At 33.3% G+C, this 21,889-nt stretch overlaps 1 protein-coding gene across 8 annotated transcripts in view; it reads right to left on the bottom strand.

Moving 5' to 3' along the window:
- Positions 1 to 619: 619 nt before the first annotated feature.
- AP3S1 (adaptor related protein complex 3 subunit sigma 1) overlaps positions 620 to 21,889 on the bottom strand; it is a gene marked incomplete at both ends in the record, with an annotated part of 50,841 nt that continues 29,571 nt past the window's right edge. For 2 of the 8 annotated variants that reach the window (XM_084251946.1, XM_084251952.1), the window contains 3 exons: positions 620 to 748; positions 9,019 to 9,126; positions 15,825 to 15,896. In XM_084251946.1, coding sequence (XP_084108072.1) covers positions 620 to 748; positions 9,019 to 9,126; positions 15,825 to 15,896 — 309 coding nt within the window. Of the gene's footprint in view, positions 749 to 1,982; positions 2,031 to 6,348; positions 6,549 to 9,018; positions 9,127 to 15,824; positions 15,897 to 21,889 lie in introns of those variants that run through there. The other 6 variants (XM_084251945.1, XM_084251948.1, XM_084251949.1 and 3 more) reach the window with 6 other exon arrangements.

The following is a 21,889-nucleotide window of genomic DNA, read 5'->3' as shown; positions in this document are numbered from 1 at the left end:
AATCAACATTAACAACTACTTAACAGTGATAAAATATACTTTTATTTACTTCATTGAGTCAGAGGGTCATAAAAAAAAAATTATTGCTAAAGTAGATATCAGGCGAACAGAAAGGTACTTTAGAAGTCCAGTTACCTTGGAGTTTATTTAAACTAAAAGAAAAATGTCATAATGTTTTCATGCAATACATACTTGGTTCTTTAAATAACAACTGTGACAAGTACCAGAAAGAATGAAGGAATATGCTGCACTTGTGATCCATACAAAACACCAACATTTTGGTTGTACATAATTTAAAGAAATGTCTTAAACACATCTGAAATACTGTAGTAGCCAATACATTAGAGGCATGCCTTGGTTGGGCATAGGAATGCAATTTAGATAAGAAAAAAAAAAAAAAAGATCATACCAGAACTACTCAATTTCTTTAAAATCACTGAGCAAGGAAAGCCAACATTGATCTTCCAAACTGATTTTACACAATTTCTATACAGTACCTTGACTTAAATCCATGAGCAAAAGTTAATTCTCTCCTCCTCTATTTTTGGTAAACAACTGCATGGTAAACTTAGATGACTTTTCCCCCTGGATTTTACCTGGGAGTGGCCTTTTAAAATTTTTATTTAAAAGAGGGCAGGTTTGGCACTTTTATACTGATGTCACCAATGTTAATATTTCTTGGGATCTCAGGAAGATTCATATTCTTTACAGCTGATACAGCACGGGCTGGAGCTCCTGCTAAGCCAGCCTGTATACAGAAGCAGATAAAAGAAAAAGAAAATGTACAACTCAGGTATAACTCATCAAAAAATACCTAAAATGGAGATCAATGATAAAAGATTTTCATATAACAAGCTTAGAGACCAGATGGTAGTTTGAATTGGTATGGGATGATTGATTACTTTGAAATACTAATCTATAAAGAGAAAACAGTTGACACATTGGAAACGCAGTGAATACATGCAATGAGAACAATGTAGAGATTGAAATACAAATTAACCTATACTACTTAAAGATAACATACAATATTCAAATGACAACAGCTAGCTTTCACCTATATTTTCCTTCAACTGACTTATGATAGAACCATAAAACATATTTTACATTAGTTTATCAACACTCATGATAGATTTGGGGAACTTTTGCTTTTAAAATGGCATTTATTATCAATATGTACTATGAAATAAAAACCGAAAGTAACAGATCATGTTTGTTTGCTTTCTTTACGTAAACATTTCAAAACAAAAAAAAAAATTTAATTACTTTTAAAGTGTGAAGGTTCTTCTAAGTTTTTCTAAGAAAGTTTGAGAACATTAAAAAATCAGGCTTTTAAAGTGAAGCCTCAATCCATAGAGAATAGTTCTGCTAAAAATTAAACAAGAGGATAACTACAATCCTTTGATGATTAGTAAAAATAAAATGATTAAAAATATTTTGTCATATAAAGTAGGCTCAACAATGTATGTTTAAGTTTACAGTATACACATTTACAGAAACAGCAGAAACGCAACAGATAGTGTAGGTAAGTAAGTGAATTTTTTAATTCCAGTAAATATGACTAATGTACAATATTTGGCTTTCATCTTAGTAAGAAAATTTATAATGTGTGAAATAACTTTGTAAGAATAAATGCTTAAAATAAAAGAAAAACACAAATATTTTTTCAAACAGATACATCTACAATCTTCATTTTTTTTAAGGTTTAATTTATATACAACTAGATTTCATCAATTTTTATGCAGGTTATAAAATAATAATAAAGCCAGAAAACACTGAGTTTAGTGGCATACATAATTTTGTACAAAAGCAAACAATTAAATAACAAAAATAAATCTCCCACTTTGCTTCCATTACATATGAGACAATGTCTATGTAATCAGAAATACAGTTGTAAAGTCCCTTTTTATAATCTTGTATTTTTTTTCTCTTATGTAATCCTACCTCTTCTGTTAATTAAAAAATAATAATAATAAAGCTGTTACCTGAGAAAAATCTTGACTGATACAAAATAGGCCAGTGTAAACTATTAGCTGAATAAAGGATACAAACATTGTTAAGCAATGAAATAAAAGCCATGGGTAATCAATTCAGAATTGGAAATAATAGAAAAATCAGTCAAATATTATTAATAATCGATATGGTCCACACAGGCAATGATACGGGTGATATGGATGAAGAACTCCATACCCAATTAAAGACTGAAAAGGGCAGGAGAATTCAATTTTATAATTTAATGGAGGTTAGTTGTCTTTGATGAATAACTGAAAATCTGATGGACCTCTACATTTGTACCTACCTGAAGGAATGCAGGTTTTATTTTACCCCACTTCCCTCCCACTGCCTCAAAAGATACTGGAGATAAAAGCAAGTATTATTGGGGTAGATTGAATCACATTCAAAATGATTTTTAACTTGATCATTTCAGATTCAAGGTTTAGCTACCAAAATTTAGAATGGTTTGTGATCAAAGAAGATTTCAGTTCACAGAACTTTACCATCTCGTAAGTGCTCTTCCTTTTACCAGGAAGTATGTTGTCTGCTAAGGGAATAAAAATTATTTTACATAATTACAGACATCCTGGAACTACTATCCATTTTTCTAGGTAGGTGATTGTAATTTCTCTACTTCAAAAGTTAATTTTCCACTGTCTTTACTTTGGAATTTCTAAACAGGTTACAAATGATGAGTAGGCTATAGAAAAGTATTTATAAGATATTTGAATATAAATATTTAAAAAGTCATGAGTTATTGAAAGACTTTATTATTGAGAACAGGAGAGTAGGTAGGGCATATGTGTGAAAATGAATATATTTACTGGATGCTATGGTTTACCTTCATACATAGTAAAAAAAAAAATTTCAGCATTAAAATTTCATTGTCAAAACACATCTTTTCCATTATATTCTGTACAATGAGCAGTTAAATTGAACTTAAACAAAGAAAATGACAATTAAAATGCATCCTGTTAAAAGTTGTTTCTTTGTGATCAAAGATGGTGTTGACTGTTGGCTGCTAATGAGAATAAATAAAGTCAATACAGCAGTTGATTTAAAGAGCGTTTATGTGCCAAGTTCTTATTACATAAAATCAAAAGAAGTTTCTAAGTACAATGAAATACAATTCTTCTAAACAGAAGCAGCAAGCCATAGACATGCAAAGGATGGTAACTATTCAGAACACGCAAATGAATTAAGAGAATCAAATTATTTCTCAAGCATGTTCAATACTTTCATATGTCATAACATGAATTTAAATGATAGAGAGTAGAAAAACTGTAAACTGTACATCAATTAAGTTTTAATTAAACTAAAATTTGAAGAAATCAGATTCCAGAATATAAAATGTAAAGAAAATATGAGCAGTTTTAATCAGTAAAAGTTGATGCTTATCAATGTTTCTTTAAAAACTTTGGGCTTAAACAAAAAGACTTCCTGTTACTCAGGTAACTAACACTAGAACACCTATAGGACAAATTTCACTTTCAGATTGCCATGAAAGTGTAGCCTGTAACATTTTTATTAAGGAAAAAGCGTAAAAGAGGTAATTTGCCATTAGGAAATCAGTTAGCCAACGCCAAGGTATAAAGTAATTTTCGTCTCAGTTAGGATTTTTTTTTCAGTAGTATATACTCATAGCAACAAGATTAAGTTTTATTAACACAATTTTTTAAACACAAAAATTTACAGAATTAAGGTTCACCTGAGTTCTTAGCAGTATGGACAATTTAAAGGGTAAAAATAAGGTATTTCTGACAGCACGAGATAGTTCTTAAAGAATTAAGATTACACAGTTGACACAAAACAAATAAAAAGAATGAAACCCTACTGGAGAAATAACTTGTTTCCATCTATGTTATACTCAAGCACCACCAGAGCTGGTAAACTGCAGCAACTCCACTAACAAAAACAAATATATGAATCCAAAGCAGTTAAGAGTATGAACTGGATGAAAGAATGAAGTACAGTAGATAAAAGAATGGTCATGTTTTCTCTCCCATGAGATTAAATTAAGAGAATTAAGAGAAAGAAAACAAAATGAAGTCTGCAAGTATACCAAAATGAGGCCAAACAGATAGAAGACTTATACAGACATACTCTTGGAAATTTCAAGCACTTGAATCACAAAGATAGTAATGGATGGATATGATTTGTTTTTGATTTTGTTTTTAAATTGCCAGACCCAAAAATAAACAAAATGTGTGCAAGCAGAACTGAAAAAGCAGCATTACTAAAATATATTTCAAAGAATCTAAAGGATCCCTTTTCATCATGCAATAGGCAATTAACTTTCCTGAAAGGAACAGAAAAGAATATAGATATTTATTTCATCTAAGACATAAAATACCATCCTACCATCTTAATTTTTTTTCAAGGTTGATATATGGCATAATTAGATGGTAGTTGGAAATTGCACATACTAAAAAGCCTTTACCCACCCTTCCTGCTGGAAGTTGCTATGTGTACATTCATAATTTTCACCTAACAGCAAAGTGAAAGAACATCAACATTAATAAACACAGTAGTAAATGGTTTCAGACTCAAAATCATTAACAAAATAATGGCAGATTTTGAAAGCATGTTTTGAGCCAAATAGAAAATTGGCTCAAATATCAATAAAAATATCAATATTTTAATTTTTTAATTTGAAGGTCAGTGACTTTTAATCTGGAAACTAGTAATAGACTTGCTCTTTGCTATAAAGGCAGTGCTTTAATACCACAGTTAATAAACAAACATGTGAGAAATGCTGATGACAATCCTCTGGAGAGCAAGAACTGTGCCATTTTATTAAAATTTTTAATCAAAATTAGAGTGTTTAAAATTTTTAAAGTTTCCAATAACTAGTCATTTTAAATAATTTAAGCTACAGTTATAATTCCTGACATAGGATTTGCCTATGTGAAAAAATCTGGCTAACGCTATTAATGGATTTAATATAATGAGTTCTTATGATTACAAGTGGCTTCTCAGGTCCTTGCCATAATTTTGTAGAACAGAATAATTGTGCATTGTCAAAGTAAAGGGGCAAAGCCAATCACAATCTAACTTTCCAACATCTGCATCTTGGGACCACTTTTTCTCTACTTGTTGAAAATAGACACTTGATTTAAAAAAAAAAGTAACTACTACTTCTTATAATAGAAATTATGAGACCCACATTGTTGATGGTCCTTTGCTAGAACATAGCAGTTTAACATAAAGATAGAAACAAAGAAACTAGCAAGAGTTTTGGATCAGTGGAGGTGAATAACTCCACAGTGTATTTTCTATGCAGGGGATAAAATATAAAGATTCAGTGATCAACAGTGGTAACCCAGCTTCATAATCTAGTCCAAGATCTTGGGCTATTAAATTAAAATACCACTTGTATGGTGCTACTTCTCAAACACATCCAGAGACTAAAAAGTAGTTACAAGGCAACTCCAAGTTCTCAGTGGCATTTTTTCTAATTAGAAAAGAGGGTAATCTAAATTGTTAGATTTATAGATATTTTTCCTTTGTGGGACTCAATAAATAATGCACTTTCATTTTGAAGTTTTTTAATGTAAGCTTATAATATAAACATGCTAAACTTTGCTGAAATAATTTTGTACAAAAAAATTGTTCATCACCATCTACATTTTAAAAAAGTAGTTCACACGATTTACGGTGTGAAAAATGGAAAGGAAATACCAGAAAATTTGGTTTTGTAAAACTAGGAATCTATTAAAAAACATTTTCAATATTTGTCAAGGTGCTTTGCAGGATTTACAATATTTTGTTGAGTCTTGTGAGGTTTGGATGTCAGAAAGTTGCTACAGCAGAAATACATCTTATTTATTCCTTTGTTATGGCATTTAATTCAAATTTTAGATGATTTCTGATCTTACTTTTTGTTGGCTAGTTTTAATATTAACAAGATAGTCAAAACTGAAAAAGCAATTCTGTTAAGACTTTGGAACTGAAAACCATTGTGAAGGGGAAAAAAAGTATGGTTTAACAGTCACTATTCTAAGCCTTTACAGGTTCTCACTTTGTATGCAAAACTCTAAAGGTTCTGCTTTTGTTTTTAAATTCAGTTTCCAAAAACCAGCAGGCAATTTGATGTTAGAATCCTAACTTAGAAAGATGGGGGGGAAAAAATATGTGAGAGTTAAATTAAGATTGGTTCTGCCATAAGATGCTCAAAATAAACTCCAAATTTCTATATACAAAGTTAATTGTCATTTCTACAAATGTAATTTGTCAGTTAAATGACAATGTTTAAAAAAAAATTAAACTTTCCTTCTACAATGCAGGCAGACAAAACAGAACAAACATGACATCAATGATATACTAGTAAAATACACTAAGTCCAATAAAAGATGAAGGAACTACAAGAAGAAACTAGAATGGAAAATAGGCTACAGGGACTATATGGGTTCATTAACACAAAGAATTTTTGAGTCTGGCCTAAATAATTAATTGCCTTTGACATCATTTTGCTTTCCCTTTGTAAAAGTACATTTTTCTCAAAGTCATCAATACCTTGTCTACCTGTCCTGTCTGGGAGATTGAAAGATAAAGGTCTGTAAGAGAGAAGAATGGAAAGAGCTAGAAAGATCAGGATGTTCAGAAAAAAAGAGGACTGGCTTTTAAAACATAGTGACTAAATTCAGACCCATTTATCCATCTTAAAAAAAAAAAAAACAAACATGAAATGCATAAAGGCTAAAATTCTCCCCAACCCCACCCCTCTACCTCCACCCCCAGGGAGTCCTTTAATTCCTAGGCAAATTCCGGGGCACCTCTTACACTTCCCCCAAATCCCACCCAACCTCCCAACTTAAACCCTCCTTCCCCAAGATCCCAATGTCACAGTAAACCATTTGCTATAAGCAGGATAGACGAAAATATATTCAGCATATCTTTGCCTCTCCTGTCTTTAAAGATCTGAGAGATCTTTCCCTGCAAAGGTGGTGGGAATTATACTGGCTCACTTTAAGTCTGTGACTGGACATGTACTACCTATAAGCTAATATAATAAAGTCTTTATTTCTGAAAAAGTAAAGGCACTCAGAGCGACCCATGTTAAATTGTAAACACTATATCTTAACTATATCCATGCTAATTTTCAAAAGATAAATGTTATTTTAAATACTACTTATGTTTAAAATATGATAACCAGGTCTTTTAATCAACCATGATATTCTCATTTTTAATTAAGTCTTTCTTGGTAAATTTTAGCTTTCATAATAATTTTAAACTGAAATTTAGTAACATTAATAGCAGCTTGCGTTTTGCTTTCAAATAATTTTGTGATTATTCTGCAGTCATGTATTTGGTAGACCTAACCAGTTTAAGTAACACAGAAATGGAACCCATATGAAAATGTGTGCATTTCAATGTGTTTGGAATAAAACTGGTAGCCTCCCAAACATACTCAAAATATATGAAAATTAATGAAAAATTAGAATTTGAAAAACAACATAATTTTCAATGCAATTTCTTACAATGGCCTTATTTTAACTTCAAAACCTATTTTACAAGTAAAATATTAGCAGACATCACATGTAGAAAAACACTTTTATGTTGTGATTTATCTCTAATCATATTTAAAACATACCTTCTTGTAGAGGAGAAACAGAAAAACTAATTTGGTTGCAGATAACAACTAAGTATACATGTTAAAATATAATCAATGGATGAAAAGTATACATCAATATTCAAAACTATTTTAAACAGCAATGTTTCTGAATAAGGTTTTTTTTATGTTACAGTATTATAGCAATTTCTATCACTAATGTAAATTATGAACTTTACCACTTTTGATAGGAAAAATGCCTGATTAACAAAGTTTTACTGGATAATCAAAAAGAAACTATCCATTATACAATTACTATAGCTCTTTTATTACTTTCTGCCATATATATATATATATATATATATATATATATATATATCTCCTAATCCTCAGATTTCAAATTTATCCACCATCCTGTGTTTCATTCAATTCTACTGAGCATATAGCATTATGTTAAAATGATCCTTGACAGTGCCAATAAGATAAAAATTCTTCAGAACTCACCTGCTGTAAATTAATGCTACTGTATTTTTAATATCATGCTGCATTTATAGAATTTTTTATTTAAATCAACAAAACACCTGAATGTGTACTAATAAGATTTGTTTTCCCTGAGTTATAACTATAAACACCAGAGGTAAAAGTACCTCAAACAAGTAGTTCTGAATACACTATCAAGACTTCTTAAACCTCTGCTATAGTAATTATGAGAAACACCCAAAATAATGAGAAATTAAGCAGTCCAACTACAGCACCTGTTACTTTACTCAGCTCAGTACTTGAGGGAAGAGTCACTAAAAATCTGAAGCAGGATTTGATATAATGCTAATGTTCTTCATTCATCCAATCTATCAGCACAAAGTTGGCTGTATGTAATTAACCAAATCTCTCACAGAAACCAATAAAAGCCACAAACACATGTATCACTGTAAAAATATGTGAGTTAGTTAGCTGCCAGTGACCTTTGGGGAGGATCCAGAATTAAAACATTAAGTATTAAAGTCTTTTTTCAATATGCCTTCAGGCTTGCTAAGCACCTAAACTAGAACTTAAAATATTACTCCCTCAAGAGAAGCCCACTTCCTCTCTCTTTCCTTTTTCAGAAATAGTTTTTAACACTAAATTGAGATGTCTTTAAAATCAGTTTTAAGATTTCTTGAGAATTAACAACCAAGATTTTATAAAGCAAGTATTACTCCATTTTTTCAAAATAAATAATTTGTTTTAAGAAATAAAAACATGGAATTATATTTATTAACAGAACTGTGGCGGAAAGAATACATAAAACTATTCGGTGGATAATAGTCACATAACATTCAACATAGTAAAATGTATATATGCCATTTCTTAAAAACAAAGTATTCCAGTTGTACCTAAAGGGTGATACTGAAGGACAAACAGTGAAAGCTACAAATCATGCATAATTTACAATCATGCTTACTACCTTCATTAACTAGAGCACCTTTTACTCTTACCTCAGATTTCTCCAGTTTATTTTGTGCATCAATTTGCGTAACTATCTCATTCATGTTGGTCTCCAACACCATTCCCCCCATCACCATTTCTGCAAGAATATTGTGGACCTAAGGGAAAAAAAAATAGTTAGTCATAAGGAAACTCACAACATGATGTTCCATGATTCTAGTAGTTCTGTTTCAAGTACTACTGTGTCTATTTTATAGGTAAAATACAGCTGTAAAATAAAAATAATTAGTAACAAGGTCTCATAAACTATTCTTGAAACTATCAAGAAGCCTTAGGCAGTATGTAGCTCCTTTAAGTCTTCGTTTAATGGGCTAAAAAAATATATAAAATAAAATAAATAGTAATAAAAATAAAATATATATATAAACACACACATGTACATACATATATCATTTACATATACACATATATTGGTCATATATTCTTTACTAATGTTTCTATTTATTTGTTGGAATTTGTCTGCTTTCAACCTATTCAAATTATTTCCTGTGTAGGAATTGTACAAATAAATTTTTTAGCTCGGTGGAAAGAAAAACAGAGATGATAGTAATAGCACTCTTTTTGTTTAGTGAAAACTATTATATAATAGCACTTCTATTTGCTCTGATTGTGGAAGGATGAAATGAGTACACCATATACATTTATTAAATATTTATACACAGTGTTTACAGGGAGCACCATTCTGGTTTAAGCAAATTATACACAATCACTGTAGAGCAGAATGAAGGTTAAATGAAACCCTTTTCCCTTTTTTAGCAGTTATGAGCCTACTACTCTGTTAAACTAAGTATCTAAAAAGGATAAAGAAAGGAAAGAAGAAAGTCAAATTATGTGGATTTCTTTCTATGGACTGTCCATGGTTTCAGAGCATCAAAGTAACTGGGCTATATTTATGTTAGAAATGAGGTGCTCTGCTGCTACCAAGAATTGTCTCCCCACAAACTATTCCTATCTTTAGTACTATGAGAGATATTCTAAAGTATGACAAATTTCAAAGTAATTTTAGAAGGAAAATATTTGTTAGCTTATCAAAATTTTGGTGTTTTCAAGACAAGTATAAGACGGGAAAGTATATAACATGCTATTAATAATATACTTGTCCATTGCTCTTGAATGGAAAGCAAAAGGGATACAATAATTCAAAGTAACAGGTAAGAGTAACTATTTTAGAAGACAATGCATTTTATAGTGAATATGAATGCCTCAAAATCTAGAAATTCAAAACATTCAAGCCTGACTGAAAAACTAGAAAGCTAGTCTACTTTCTTTTTTTTTTTTAATTTTATATTATTTATTTATTTATTTATTTATTATGGAGGCATGTTTTATTTATTTGTTTGTTTGTTTTGTTTATACAAGCACTGGGTACAGTCAGAAGCGCGGGAGGGTGAGAGAATTCACCAGAGCCAGAGCGAGGAGCAGAGCAGGCAGAAGGACCGAAGTACACTGCTGAGGGCAGCAGTGGGCGGCAGGAGAGGTCTGTGCACCATGTGGGACCCTCCTCTGGTGGCCAGGGAGGAGCCGGGGATTGAACGGGCACCGCAGAGGCAGCAGGCAGCTTCGCAACCCAGCGCTTAACCGCTGCGCCACCGAGGAGGCCCTAGTCTACTTACTATTTTGTATTCTGGGGTGATTATACAGAAGTCTTTTTTAAAAGCTACTTATAAGTCATAGCTCCTCACTAAAATAATTTAGAATATTCCAACTCTATTTCTTCCCTTCCTGGTGTATGTGCTAGTGTTGACCTGTTTTATTGCTACAATTTCTTTGTTTTAATACCACAAATGCTTTAACAGTCAATGTTCTTTTTATACTTTTATCCACAGATTAATCACCTTCTCTTCTCCTTCTTACTTCTTCAACTCATTTCCATCTTATGTCTTAGACCTCATTCAATGTAATGTGACCTCTTTATAATTTCCTTTACTAAAGGCTTTCTAAAGTGATGACAAATTCTTTCATTACTTGCTTCTCTAACAAGTGTTATTTCCCCCAAATTAGTGGGAAATATGTTTGCTAATTTAAGAACTACAGGTTGGCAGTTATTTTCTTTTGACACTGTTTTCTAATTTCTTTGGTTGTTACTGAGAAATTAGTTCTAATCCAACCATTGTGCTCCCTTGGAGGTAATCTTTTATTTCAGGAAGATTTTAAGTGTTCTTTCTTTGTTATTCAATTTTACAATCATTAGTCAAGAGGTATATTACTTGCTTTTCTATTCTACTTATAACACTTTTACCCGTGAATTGGTATATACTTCTGGAAACCTGTCAGTCATTTATACTGAGACATTGAATCAGCCTCATTTTTTCTTTTGTCGTCTTCTGCAAATAAGAGTAAATGTTCATAATATCAAAATCAAAAAACAACTATGAACCAGAGACACTCTATGAGGGGTGGGGGGTGGGGAAAGGAGGGCTTGGGGTCAAAATAAAAAAAAAAAGAGTAAATGTTCATGACACCTTTCCTGCTCTGTCCTCTGACATCTGTAAACTATCGCTCGTATTTTCTATCCTTCTTGTTGCACTGTGGACAATGTGCTGCCTTCTCCATTTACTCAGGTATGTCTACAATATCTAAGCGCAACCACTGAAAATTTTAATTTTGACTTTTTTCCCCTCTTCTAGAAATTCCACTAAGCTCTTTTTCAAATCATCCAGGTGTCCAGGTTATTTTAGAAAATATTTTATTCATTCTATTTTTTTTATCAGTACTGACTTTTATCTATTTAAACATAATAGTAGCTTCTTGCTCTTTCTCTTTTATTGGGACTGAACTTTCCAACCCCTTGCTCAGTCGGTGGGGGAAGGAGTGGTCTGTCTGGGGCCAAGCTTTTGAATAGCGCTGCAGAGAAGAGTGGACACTAACGTGTCTGAAGTTTTGCTTTCAAATCGTCCAGCAAGGAGTTTGAATACAGAAAGGACTGACCAAATAAGTAAGTACATCAAGAATAATGAGAATAATGGGAACCAGAATAACCAAAATAATTTCTCCAGGTCAGAGAAGCAAGTGACAAATACAGAAAAAAGAGAGAAAAGTACTAAAAAGAATGCAATGAATTTTAATAAAGATAGAGAAGTAGGAGTGTGTGTGTGTATATATAGTTATTTCTCACCCCGGTTCCCTGAGAATCAGTAGTAATATCACCCCATAGCAATGCACATATATAGAGTCTGACCATCATTTTCCATCTAAAAGGAACCAGGAATCCTTCAAGAAATGGCTGAGTTAAGGACTCCTCTAGAATTTATCCTGTTTCTTTTATGTAACCTCATTCTTGTAATGGATTATTTCCTTCAGTTCACATTTAGTGGAATGAATAATATATATTTTATTTTATTTTTTTTTTTAAATTTTTTTTTAAACAGAGGCATGTTTTATTCATTTGTTTGTTTGTTTGTTTGTTTGTTTATACATGCACTGGGTACAGTCAGAAGCGCGGGAGGGTGAGAGAATCCACCAGAGCCAGAGCGGGGAGCAGAGCAGGCAGAAGGACCGAAGCACACTGCTGAGGGGAGCAGCGGGCGGCAGGAGAGGTCTGCGCGCCATGTGGGACCCTCCTCCGGTGGCCGGGGAGCAGCCGGGGATCGAACCGGCACGGCAGAGGCCGGAGGCAGCTTCGCAAACCAGCGCTCAACCGCTGCGCCACCGGGGAAGCCCGAATAATATATATTTTAAATTATTACTTCCTTCTTCCAATAATTGTTGATTCGATCAAATTTTATTTACACTATTCCTTCTCTTATCTTTTCTCTCAAAATTTCAGTCCTGTGCTTTGAGATTATTTTTGTTGTTGTCTACCTAAATTCTAAAGTGTGACCATCCTCTTGTTTAAAACTCTAATTTCAAAAACATATTTTAAAGCCCCAAAAAGACTTTTCCAAATTGCAACTCAAGTACATCTTATTTTTCAATTTCAAGTGTTCAATCTATCGCCACAGTAATTCCTCACTAAAGCATACATTCTGAGCTGTTCCTCATCTCGCCCGTGAGTTGCATTCTTTTCTTCGTTGGCTCACTGGTCCTTAGTTCTAGTTGCCACGATCTTCTTAATAGCTAGACTCTTGTTGGTGAGGAAAGGGAATTTCTCTCTAGTGGCCGGTGGTTTAAGTACAGGCTGTCAAATTCCTCAAGAGGAAGTGGGCTGGAAAAAAAACCACTCAGCTCCCATTTCTCCCAGCCTGAAGGATAACATCCTTCTAGCAAACCCACAATGAACAGGTAGTATAACTAAGAAATAAATGAAGTTATTTTTATTTTAGGGGCTATCACTGCAGTATAACTTAGCTGTAATAAAAAGTCTAATTCCAATTTTCATGTTTGACAATTGACAGCTTTCTTTTTATTTTTTTTATTTTTTTAATGCTTTTTCTTTTCTTTTTTTTTTTAAGATTCATTTATTTATTTATTTATACAAGCACTGGGTACAGTCAGAAGCGCGGGAGGGTGAGAGAATTCACCAGAGCCAGAGCAGGGAGCAGAACAGGCAGAAGGACCGAAGTACACTGCTGAGGGGAGCAGCGGGCGGCAGGAGAGGTCTGCACGCCATGTGGGACCCTCCTCTGGTGGCCGGGGAGCAGCTGGGGATCGAACCGGTGCTGCAGAGGCTGCGGGCAGCCTCGCAACCCAGCGCTCAACCACTGCGCCACCGGGGAGGCCCAACAATTGACAGCTTTCAAGTGCTCGAGCTCCTGCTTCTGCCCCATATCTGGGACAGCTGATAAAAAGAAGTTTCATGTATAAAGTTCATGTATAAAGTTCAAACCACACAGACCTGACCTGCATCTGAAAACCCTCACCCAGCTTCACCTTCCAGCCGATATAAAACGCCAAGTCAGCCACTGTTCCTTGCTCTTCCCGAAAAACCTCACTACATGAGTAACAAACCTTTCAGATCCTCTTGGTGCATGTGTCAACATTCATAAGTTATTTACATACATACTTGTATAAAAAATCTAAAAAATGTATAGATTCTTAAATGAAAACTAGGAAATCTCTGGAGTTGAGAAGGCTTCTATTTACTCTTATTTTTATCTTATTTTCTGATTTTTCTAACATGGAGTACACTAATGCAAAATAGAAGTTTTAAAAATGGTGTGATATATGGAAGTTATACATGAATAAAGCTTAATTTCCCTACTAAGGAAAACTTCTATTCTCTAGGACAAAAGTGAGAACTTTACTCTTACTGCAACATTTCAAAATGAACTGAAGTTTTGTAAAGAAAAAAAAAATTGCTAGCTGTAGTGTATTATATAAGCTGGTACTCTTGAAGGAGTATTTTTAAAAATAGAGCTTTATTAAACATTTTAATCATGTACCAAAACATTATTTTAAATATTGTAAAACCTGATGCCTAAAAATAACAGATTTTTTTGGTAAGTGTGAAAAAGCATAAAATATGTGAAATACAAAAAATAGAAGAAAACTAAAAATAAACTCTTAAAAATATTAAGTTCTCTATCAAAAATGAGTCAATATATTATATCAAATCACTTAGCAAACAAGAAATATGAGCTAGACGACTGACTAAAGATAAAGGTATTCTTTTCACATTTATAGATAATAAGATGCATTAACTTGTTAGTGATCACATAACTAAATCTATTTGCCAAAGCCTCACTAACTGGATACTTAAAACTGATAAATGTTAATATCTGTAATTACACCTCAAGCGATTTTCAAAAATCATCTTTTCTACTAAAATTTTAGCAGATTCTTTTCAGAATATTTTATCCAATGACTTCACATTTCAAAGTATCTACAAGATTATAGAAACTTACAAAGAAAAAAATCTGTATAGTGAAAATGGAATCTCTTCCTCCTAAATTCCTTATCTCTAATACCCTACAATACTGAGAAAGGCCAGTCATTCTTCCTTTCTCTCACTTCCAGTTTTCAAGAGGCTATCAATTCTACTTTTTTTAATCCCTACTATTCTCCCTAATTCATTTCTTTTGGGAATTCTGCAATAGATTCCCTGTCTTTGATCTTCTCCTAACAATCCAGCCTCTATAAAAAAATCTTAACCACAAAACTAATACAAATAAAACAATAGCATCAATCAAAAACTTGTTGAAAAATACCAAATTCCGGGCCTCCCTGATGGTGCCAGGAATTAAGTCTCAGTACAATGAAGCTATCTCCTGCTGACCCACAAGGCGAGGCAGACCTTTCCTGTCTCACCTGCTGCTCCCCTCAGCAGTGTATTTCAGTCAGTCTACCTGTTCTGCTCCCCAATCTGTCTCTGGTGAATCCTCTCAACTTAATTCCATTCCCCCATCCTCTGGCCTATATCCAGTTCCTGGATGCATAAATAAAATAAACCTTAAAAAAAATACATATCAAATTCCTTGGATGAAGTCCCAAGCCCATGGCACTAAAGACACTTTAAATTTAGGTATCTCGAGCAGTATCAATCCTGCTTAAAGGCCCATGCTCTCTTCCTGTCTATGAAATACCTACCAATCACTTTAAATATAGTTTTAGTGCCATTTTCTCCATTTACACCCTCCAAGACAGAAATAAGTGTTCAGTCCTGTTCCCGCTAACACTCTGAACATAGTGTTACTTGTTAATGCCACTGTTTGCTCCTCTAGATTGAATTACTTGGGACAGGGTCTAAATCTTCTTCACCAGGCATGGTGCTTGGCTCTCGGTAAAAATGATTTGTAAACTGAATAATAAAGGGATAAAAACAGTATTATTCACCAGATCCATTTTTACTTTGACAAACACAAATTAAAGCCCCACTTGGATAAAAAGTTTAGAAGATATGACAATATAGAAATAGTACCTTATCTACATGGAAAATTAAATCCAGTTCACAGACATTTTCAAAACACTTGTCTAATGTTTCCACAAATACCTATAGAAACAAAAAGAAAAAAAAAGGTTAAAAGCTTTTGAGAACTGTACAAGGTTATTAAAATCTATTAATATAAGAAAGACAATTTCTTAATTGTGCACTGAAACTTTTTTATCTCTATTATCACAGTTCTCCTTAGTTAAAAGTTATACTAAGTACAAAGGAGTAAATATGAACTTCATATAAACTACTTTTCACTACATTAATAAACTGAAATTTTAATGAAAATAACTAAGAACTTGCAATTCTTAGCCCCATTACTTATAAAAGCATGTAAAAATACTCAAATCAAACTTGCGGTCTTCATGTCAGGAGGGGGGAAAAGCCTATTAGAAATATAGATGGGTATAGCACAAGTCTCTACTATATACTATGTAGCCAGTAATTTTAAATTAACATGTTAGTATAAAAAAAATCACTGAAAAATTACTACTTATGGAAAGAATATAGACATGCAGAATCAGATTAAGCCGGGTTCAAAGTTCTGGCTCAAATATCTTCTATGAGCTTGTGTGAGAAAGGGTTAATTCAGCAGACCTGGGTTGCTCAAACCCTGCACATCACCCAAAAGGGCCTGTTTTCAGTCCTTGGCTAGTTCCTGGGAAGTAAGCTCCATGCTCTCATTGTGTTCTGTCTGCTATCAGTGTTTTTATATGTGTGGGGTGTCTTGGGCCACACTGTTCCAATGTGAAAAAACAGTTTATGCTAACAGTGTGATTTATGAACATAGCTTTTTCTCTGAGAATGCATTTATTTATGCGTACAAGAACTGGGGTATAGGCCAGAGGTGTGCGGGGTGAGAGGATTCACCAAAGACAGAGTGGGGAACAGAACAAGTAGACTGATTGAAGTACACTGCTGAAGGGAACAGCGGGCGAGTCAGGAGAGGTCTGCTGAGCCACGCGGCCTGGGGCCTGGGGATCAAACTCATGCTGCAGTGGCTGTGTGTAGCTTCATAAGTTGTGTCTTAGCCCCGTGCACCACCAGGGAGTCCCAAAAGTACTTATTATTAAGTATTCACCCAAAGGACCAACTTCATCTATTTTGCCTCAAGGTCTTGGTGACATGATCTCTGAAATGATTTTATTCATTTTATTAATAACTAATTCAGATTCATTTTCTTTATGAGGATTGAATGAGATAGTGCTGCCTGAATACAAACTAAATACTTAGCAAACATTAACTTCTTGGAGGGAAAATGAGGATGAAAAAGAAAAAAATTTTCTCACTTAAAAAAGGATAATTACTTTAGAACAGTGTCTTTAACTTGGAAATATCCTGAACATTAATTTATAAAAATCATAAAGAAGTTGTAGGAAATAAAGCCATTAAGTTCTGCACCCCTATTTAGCAAAATTTACTGAAATATAAGATACATGCAGAAAAAAATGCAAATCATAAGATATGCCATGATAACTTTTCACAAAGTAAACATTTCTGTGTAACCAACACCCAAATCAAGTTTTGGAATACTGTCAGAAGACTAAGAATTCCCCCTCATACTCTATTAGTCACTGTCACTATTAAAGACAACCACTATCCTGCTTTCTCTGCAGATACAACTATTTCTGAAAGACATTTAAATGGAATATTTAAACGGTCTTTTATGAGTAACTTCTTTTATTTATTGCTATTTTTATTAGATCCATCTATGTTATTACATAATAGAATAGCTCATTCATTCTTTTTTTTAAGTTTTTTTTTTTTAAAGAGGCATGTATTTTTATTTATTTAAGATTTATTTATTTGTTTGTTTGTTTGTTTTGTTTATACATGCACTGGGTACAGTCAGAAGCGCAGGAGGGTGAGAGAATTCACCAGAGCCAGAGCGGGGAGCAGAGCAGGCAGAAGGACCGAAGTACACTGCTGAGGGGAGCAGCGGGTGGCAGGAGAGGTCTGCACGCCATGTGGGACCCTCGCCCAGCGGCTGGGGATCGAACTGGCGCTGCAGAGGCTGCGGGCAGCTTCGCAACCCAGAGCTCAACTGCTGCGCCACCAGGGAGGCCCAGCTCATTCATTCTTATTGTCCTTTTAGAACTAAAAGATAATTCAAACTAAGGAAATAATAAATTGCTGTTGTATTATATTCCACAAGGAGAAAGATTAAAAAAAGCCAAGAATTAGAAATGACATGGTAAACAGCACCCTCTTGTGTTTCATAATATAAAGTTTAAAGTCAATTTCAAAGTGATACCTACTAAGTAGCTACTAATTAATCTCAGGTCACAAAGAATTCAAGGGTCAATGAGAGAAAAATTACTTTTAATTAACTGAGAGATTTGTATTTTAAGTTTTCCTTAATTTTAATTGTCTATTTCCCAAAAATAAATATAAAAGGCAGATATTCAGAAAAAGTCACATATACATACATACAGTTTCCCTTTCCTGAGCCCTTCTATCAATATAAAGTCCTGTGTTTCCTATTTTTATAAATCTATATCAGGGTTGTAAAGGACAACAGGAACCTATTTTGAGGCAGCTAATATTTAGTACTTAAGAGAATAAACTTTATAATATCTCTATTAAAATTCCAGCTTAATCTCTAACTATGAAATCTAGGGCAAGCTAACCCTAAGCCTTAGTTTCTTCATTTTGGTATAATGATCCATATCTATGCAGAAGAATTCTTTCAGTGATAAAATGAATAAATCACAGGACTTAGAACAATGTCTCACAAAAAAATACTCAATAAATATTAGTTATTACTATCGTACAATAAACATGGAGAAATAAAAATGTATACAGTGAGTAAATTAGAAATACATTCTTTATTGGTGGTCATCTTTTCATGCTATTATAATGGTACACACAGATGTCCTAGGTATACTATCAAGGCCACTAGCAATGTTCACAGGAAAGGCAACTGTGAGGTTCTTACTAGACTGTGAGGGCTTCTGTTAAATGTCAAGAGCAATAGATCCTACCATTTCTAATCTATAATAGAAAATAAAATACATAATGTTAAACTGACATAACATAAGGAAATTATTAAGCCCAAGAATAGGTGGTAGAGATTTAAGAATACTAATATATCTAAAGAGCTAATATTTTTTAGCCAACAGCAAGATGTTCTAGACAGATAAGGATTCTCTCAAGCCAGAATCCAAAAATACCACCAAGAACATAACAACAGAGCTAGAGAATGAAGGTTGAACTTTAAATCAGATCAATTACCTTTGAAGAACAATTATGACTATAGCCTGATCTGTACTTAGCATGTCATATTCAGAATCTTGAGGTGCATAAACAGCAATTGACTCAGTATGTAACTGAAATCAGACTAAATTTCCACTAAATCTGGCTTGATAATAACATGCCAATGATGAAAATCTTAGTAAGAGTAGAGACACTTACTTTGTACATCTCATTCGCTAGGCCTACTCCCTCCAACAATAATAAGAAATAGTATTCATTTTTAATATAGCAAGAAGTGATTATTTAGAAAAGTTGGAAAATACAGAAAAGAATAAAGCACAAAAATTTAAAGTTTCTATAATTTTACCACCCACATTAAAATGGTATTATGCAAAGCATAAACAGCTTGTCCTTTTGGAAATTTAATTAGATGGTAGCCTTTTCCACTAAAGTGATTTGGTAAGATTTGTAGGTTGTGCTAAAGATGGAGCTTCCATATGATCCAGCAATTCCACTCCTAGGTATTTACCCAAAGGACACAGAAACATTAATTCAAAAGGGCACCTGCACCCCTATGTTTATAGCAGCACTATTTACAATAGCTAAGCTTTGGAAACAACCCAAATGCCCAAAAATAGATGACTGGATCAAGAAGATGTGGTACATATACACCATGGAATATTACTCAGCAATCAAAAAAGATAAACTCATGCAATTTGCAGGAACATGGATGGAGCTGGAAGGGATCATGCTCAGAAAGAAAGCCAGAAAGAAAAAGAAAAATACCGGATGGTCTCATTCATAGCAGGAATTTAGAAAACCAAATAAAGGACTAGGAAAAAACCTAATTATAATAAAGTAAAAATCAAAATCAACAGGCAACTATAAACCAGAGACACACTATGGCGGGGGGTGGGGGGGAGTAGGATCAAAACAAGGGGGGTGGGAATTGTATGGGGACTATAACCAAGACAAAAATGCATACATTGTGCAAAAATGAAAAATAATGTAAAAAATGTATAAAATAAAAAAAATTATAAAGAAGATTTGTAGGTTGGATTTACAAGTCTAAAGAACTAGATTTTTTAATTTTGTTAAGATTAATAAACCAAATATTAACTTAAAAAAGGAAAGTAGCTGTCAACAAAAGCAACTCATATTTTTTTAACTCTACATTGACACAAATTCTTATAGCTATATTTAAACTTCCAAGCAAAGCTGATTTTTTACAATAGTACCTGCCCCTGAAAAATACTCTTCTACCTATAATTGAATATGGTACAACTAATATTTTGAGCACCGATTTAAAGCAAAATAAAAAGAATAAAAGCCTTAGAAAGTTTTTCCTTACAGAATATCAATTAACAAATATAGAGGGTACAATGAGAAAAAAAAATCACCATTTGGCAAACACCACAATAATAATCTTTTGAGCAATAATCATCAATGGAGGTTAAAATTAATGCCCAAACACAATTAGTAAAAGGTTATTTATAGAGTGTCAGTATATGCCCCACAAGATACTTTTAGGCACAAATGGAAAAAGAAAGTGGTAAACCTGACAGGATGCAAACCTGGCAGGCACCACATTAACCAAAGAACCAAATTAAATATCACAAGTGATGGGACAAAAATGACATCATGTACCTTATGATATGATGCATTTACAAGGACATATTATCCTTTCTGTGGTATTCTTGCCAAAACCACACATGAATTTAATCATTAAGAAATCTCAAATAAATACAAACTGAAAAATTTCCTACAAATAGCTGGCTCGCAGTCTTCAAAGGATCAGTGTATAAAAGATGAAATAGATGAAAAAAAAGATGAACTATTACAAAGTAAAAGAGAATTAGAAGACATGCATGCTATATAGGACCTGATTTGAACTTTGAATGAGAAAAATGGCATTAATGGGACTAGAAAATTCTGAATAGGTCTGCAGATTAGAGAATAGTAGTGTATCATTGTCAATCGCCTGATTTTAATCACTGTACTGTGATTTTGTGAAGACGTTAAATTTAGGGAGTCTGGGTAAAGATAAGGTATGGGAGAATTACTTGTGTTAAGTTTGCTACTCTTGTAAATCTGAATTAACCTCAATATATGAAAGAAATTTTCAAGGGCGGGGTCAAAGGGCATTCTCCCCCTTACATCCCAAGTCCTTCCTAATAACCAACTATTCTACACTGAGAAGTAAAGTATTTACCTTAAATCAAAGGAAAACACCAGCATAAGCTGAGATTTTCACTCTCTCTCAAACCTATTTCAAAAGGGAAAAATAAATGATAAAGTTGCTTCCATTCTGAAATTCTGACTAAACACTTGAGGTGCACATAAAGTAAATAATAATAAGGTGTCTACTGTATTCTAGTCCCCATACTTACTATTTTGTATACATTAGCTCTGAGTCTTGCCATACTCCTTGCAAGACAGGTATGAACATCCACATTTCACATGAGAAAAGTAGGAATGGGGAGGCTAATTAATATGTTCAAGGTTATATAACTGTTCTGACAGAGCCAATATTCAAACCCCTATCATCTGACTCCAAACACCAACTTAACACTCCGACACCTCCCCAGAGGAATGCTGAGATGTCAACAGAACAGGTACATTAAAAAAGAGGGTATCATCAGATCTGGCATCAGGATTTATCAGGAAGAAGTGGAAATGCAAGTAACTGAAAATTGACTACTTTATTTCCAAATACTGGAAATCAGACCTCTCAATATGAAAATAAGAGAAAAAGAATTTAGGAATGTTAAAAAAAAAAAGAATTTAGGAATGCTGATTCAAACTGTTTACAGAAATATTTTTTTGTTTCTCTGGGTATTCACTCTGAATTGCCTGGA

This window comes from Talpa europaea, assembly GCF_964194135.1.
Source record: "Talpa europaea genome assembly, chromosome: 13".
NCBI classification, from domain to species: domain Eukaryota; kingdom Metazoa; phylum Chordata; class Mammalia; order Eulipotyphla; family Talpidae; genus Talpa; species Talpa europaea.
The sequence above is the reverse complement of the archived record's forward strand: the minus strand, read 5'-3'. Positions and strand labels throughout refer to the sequence as shown.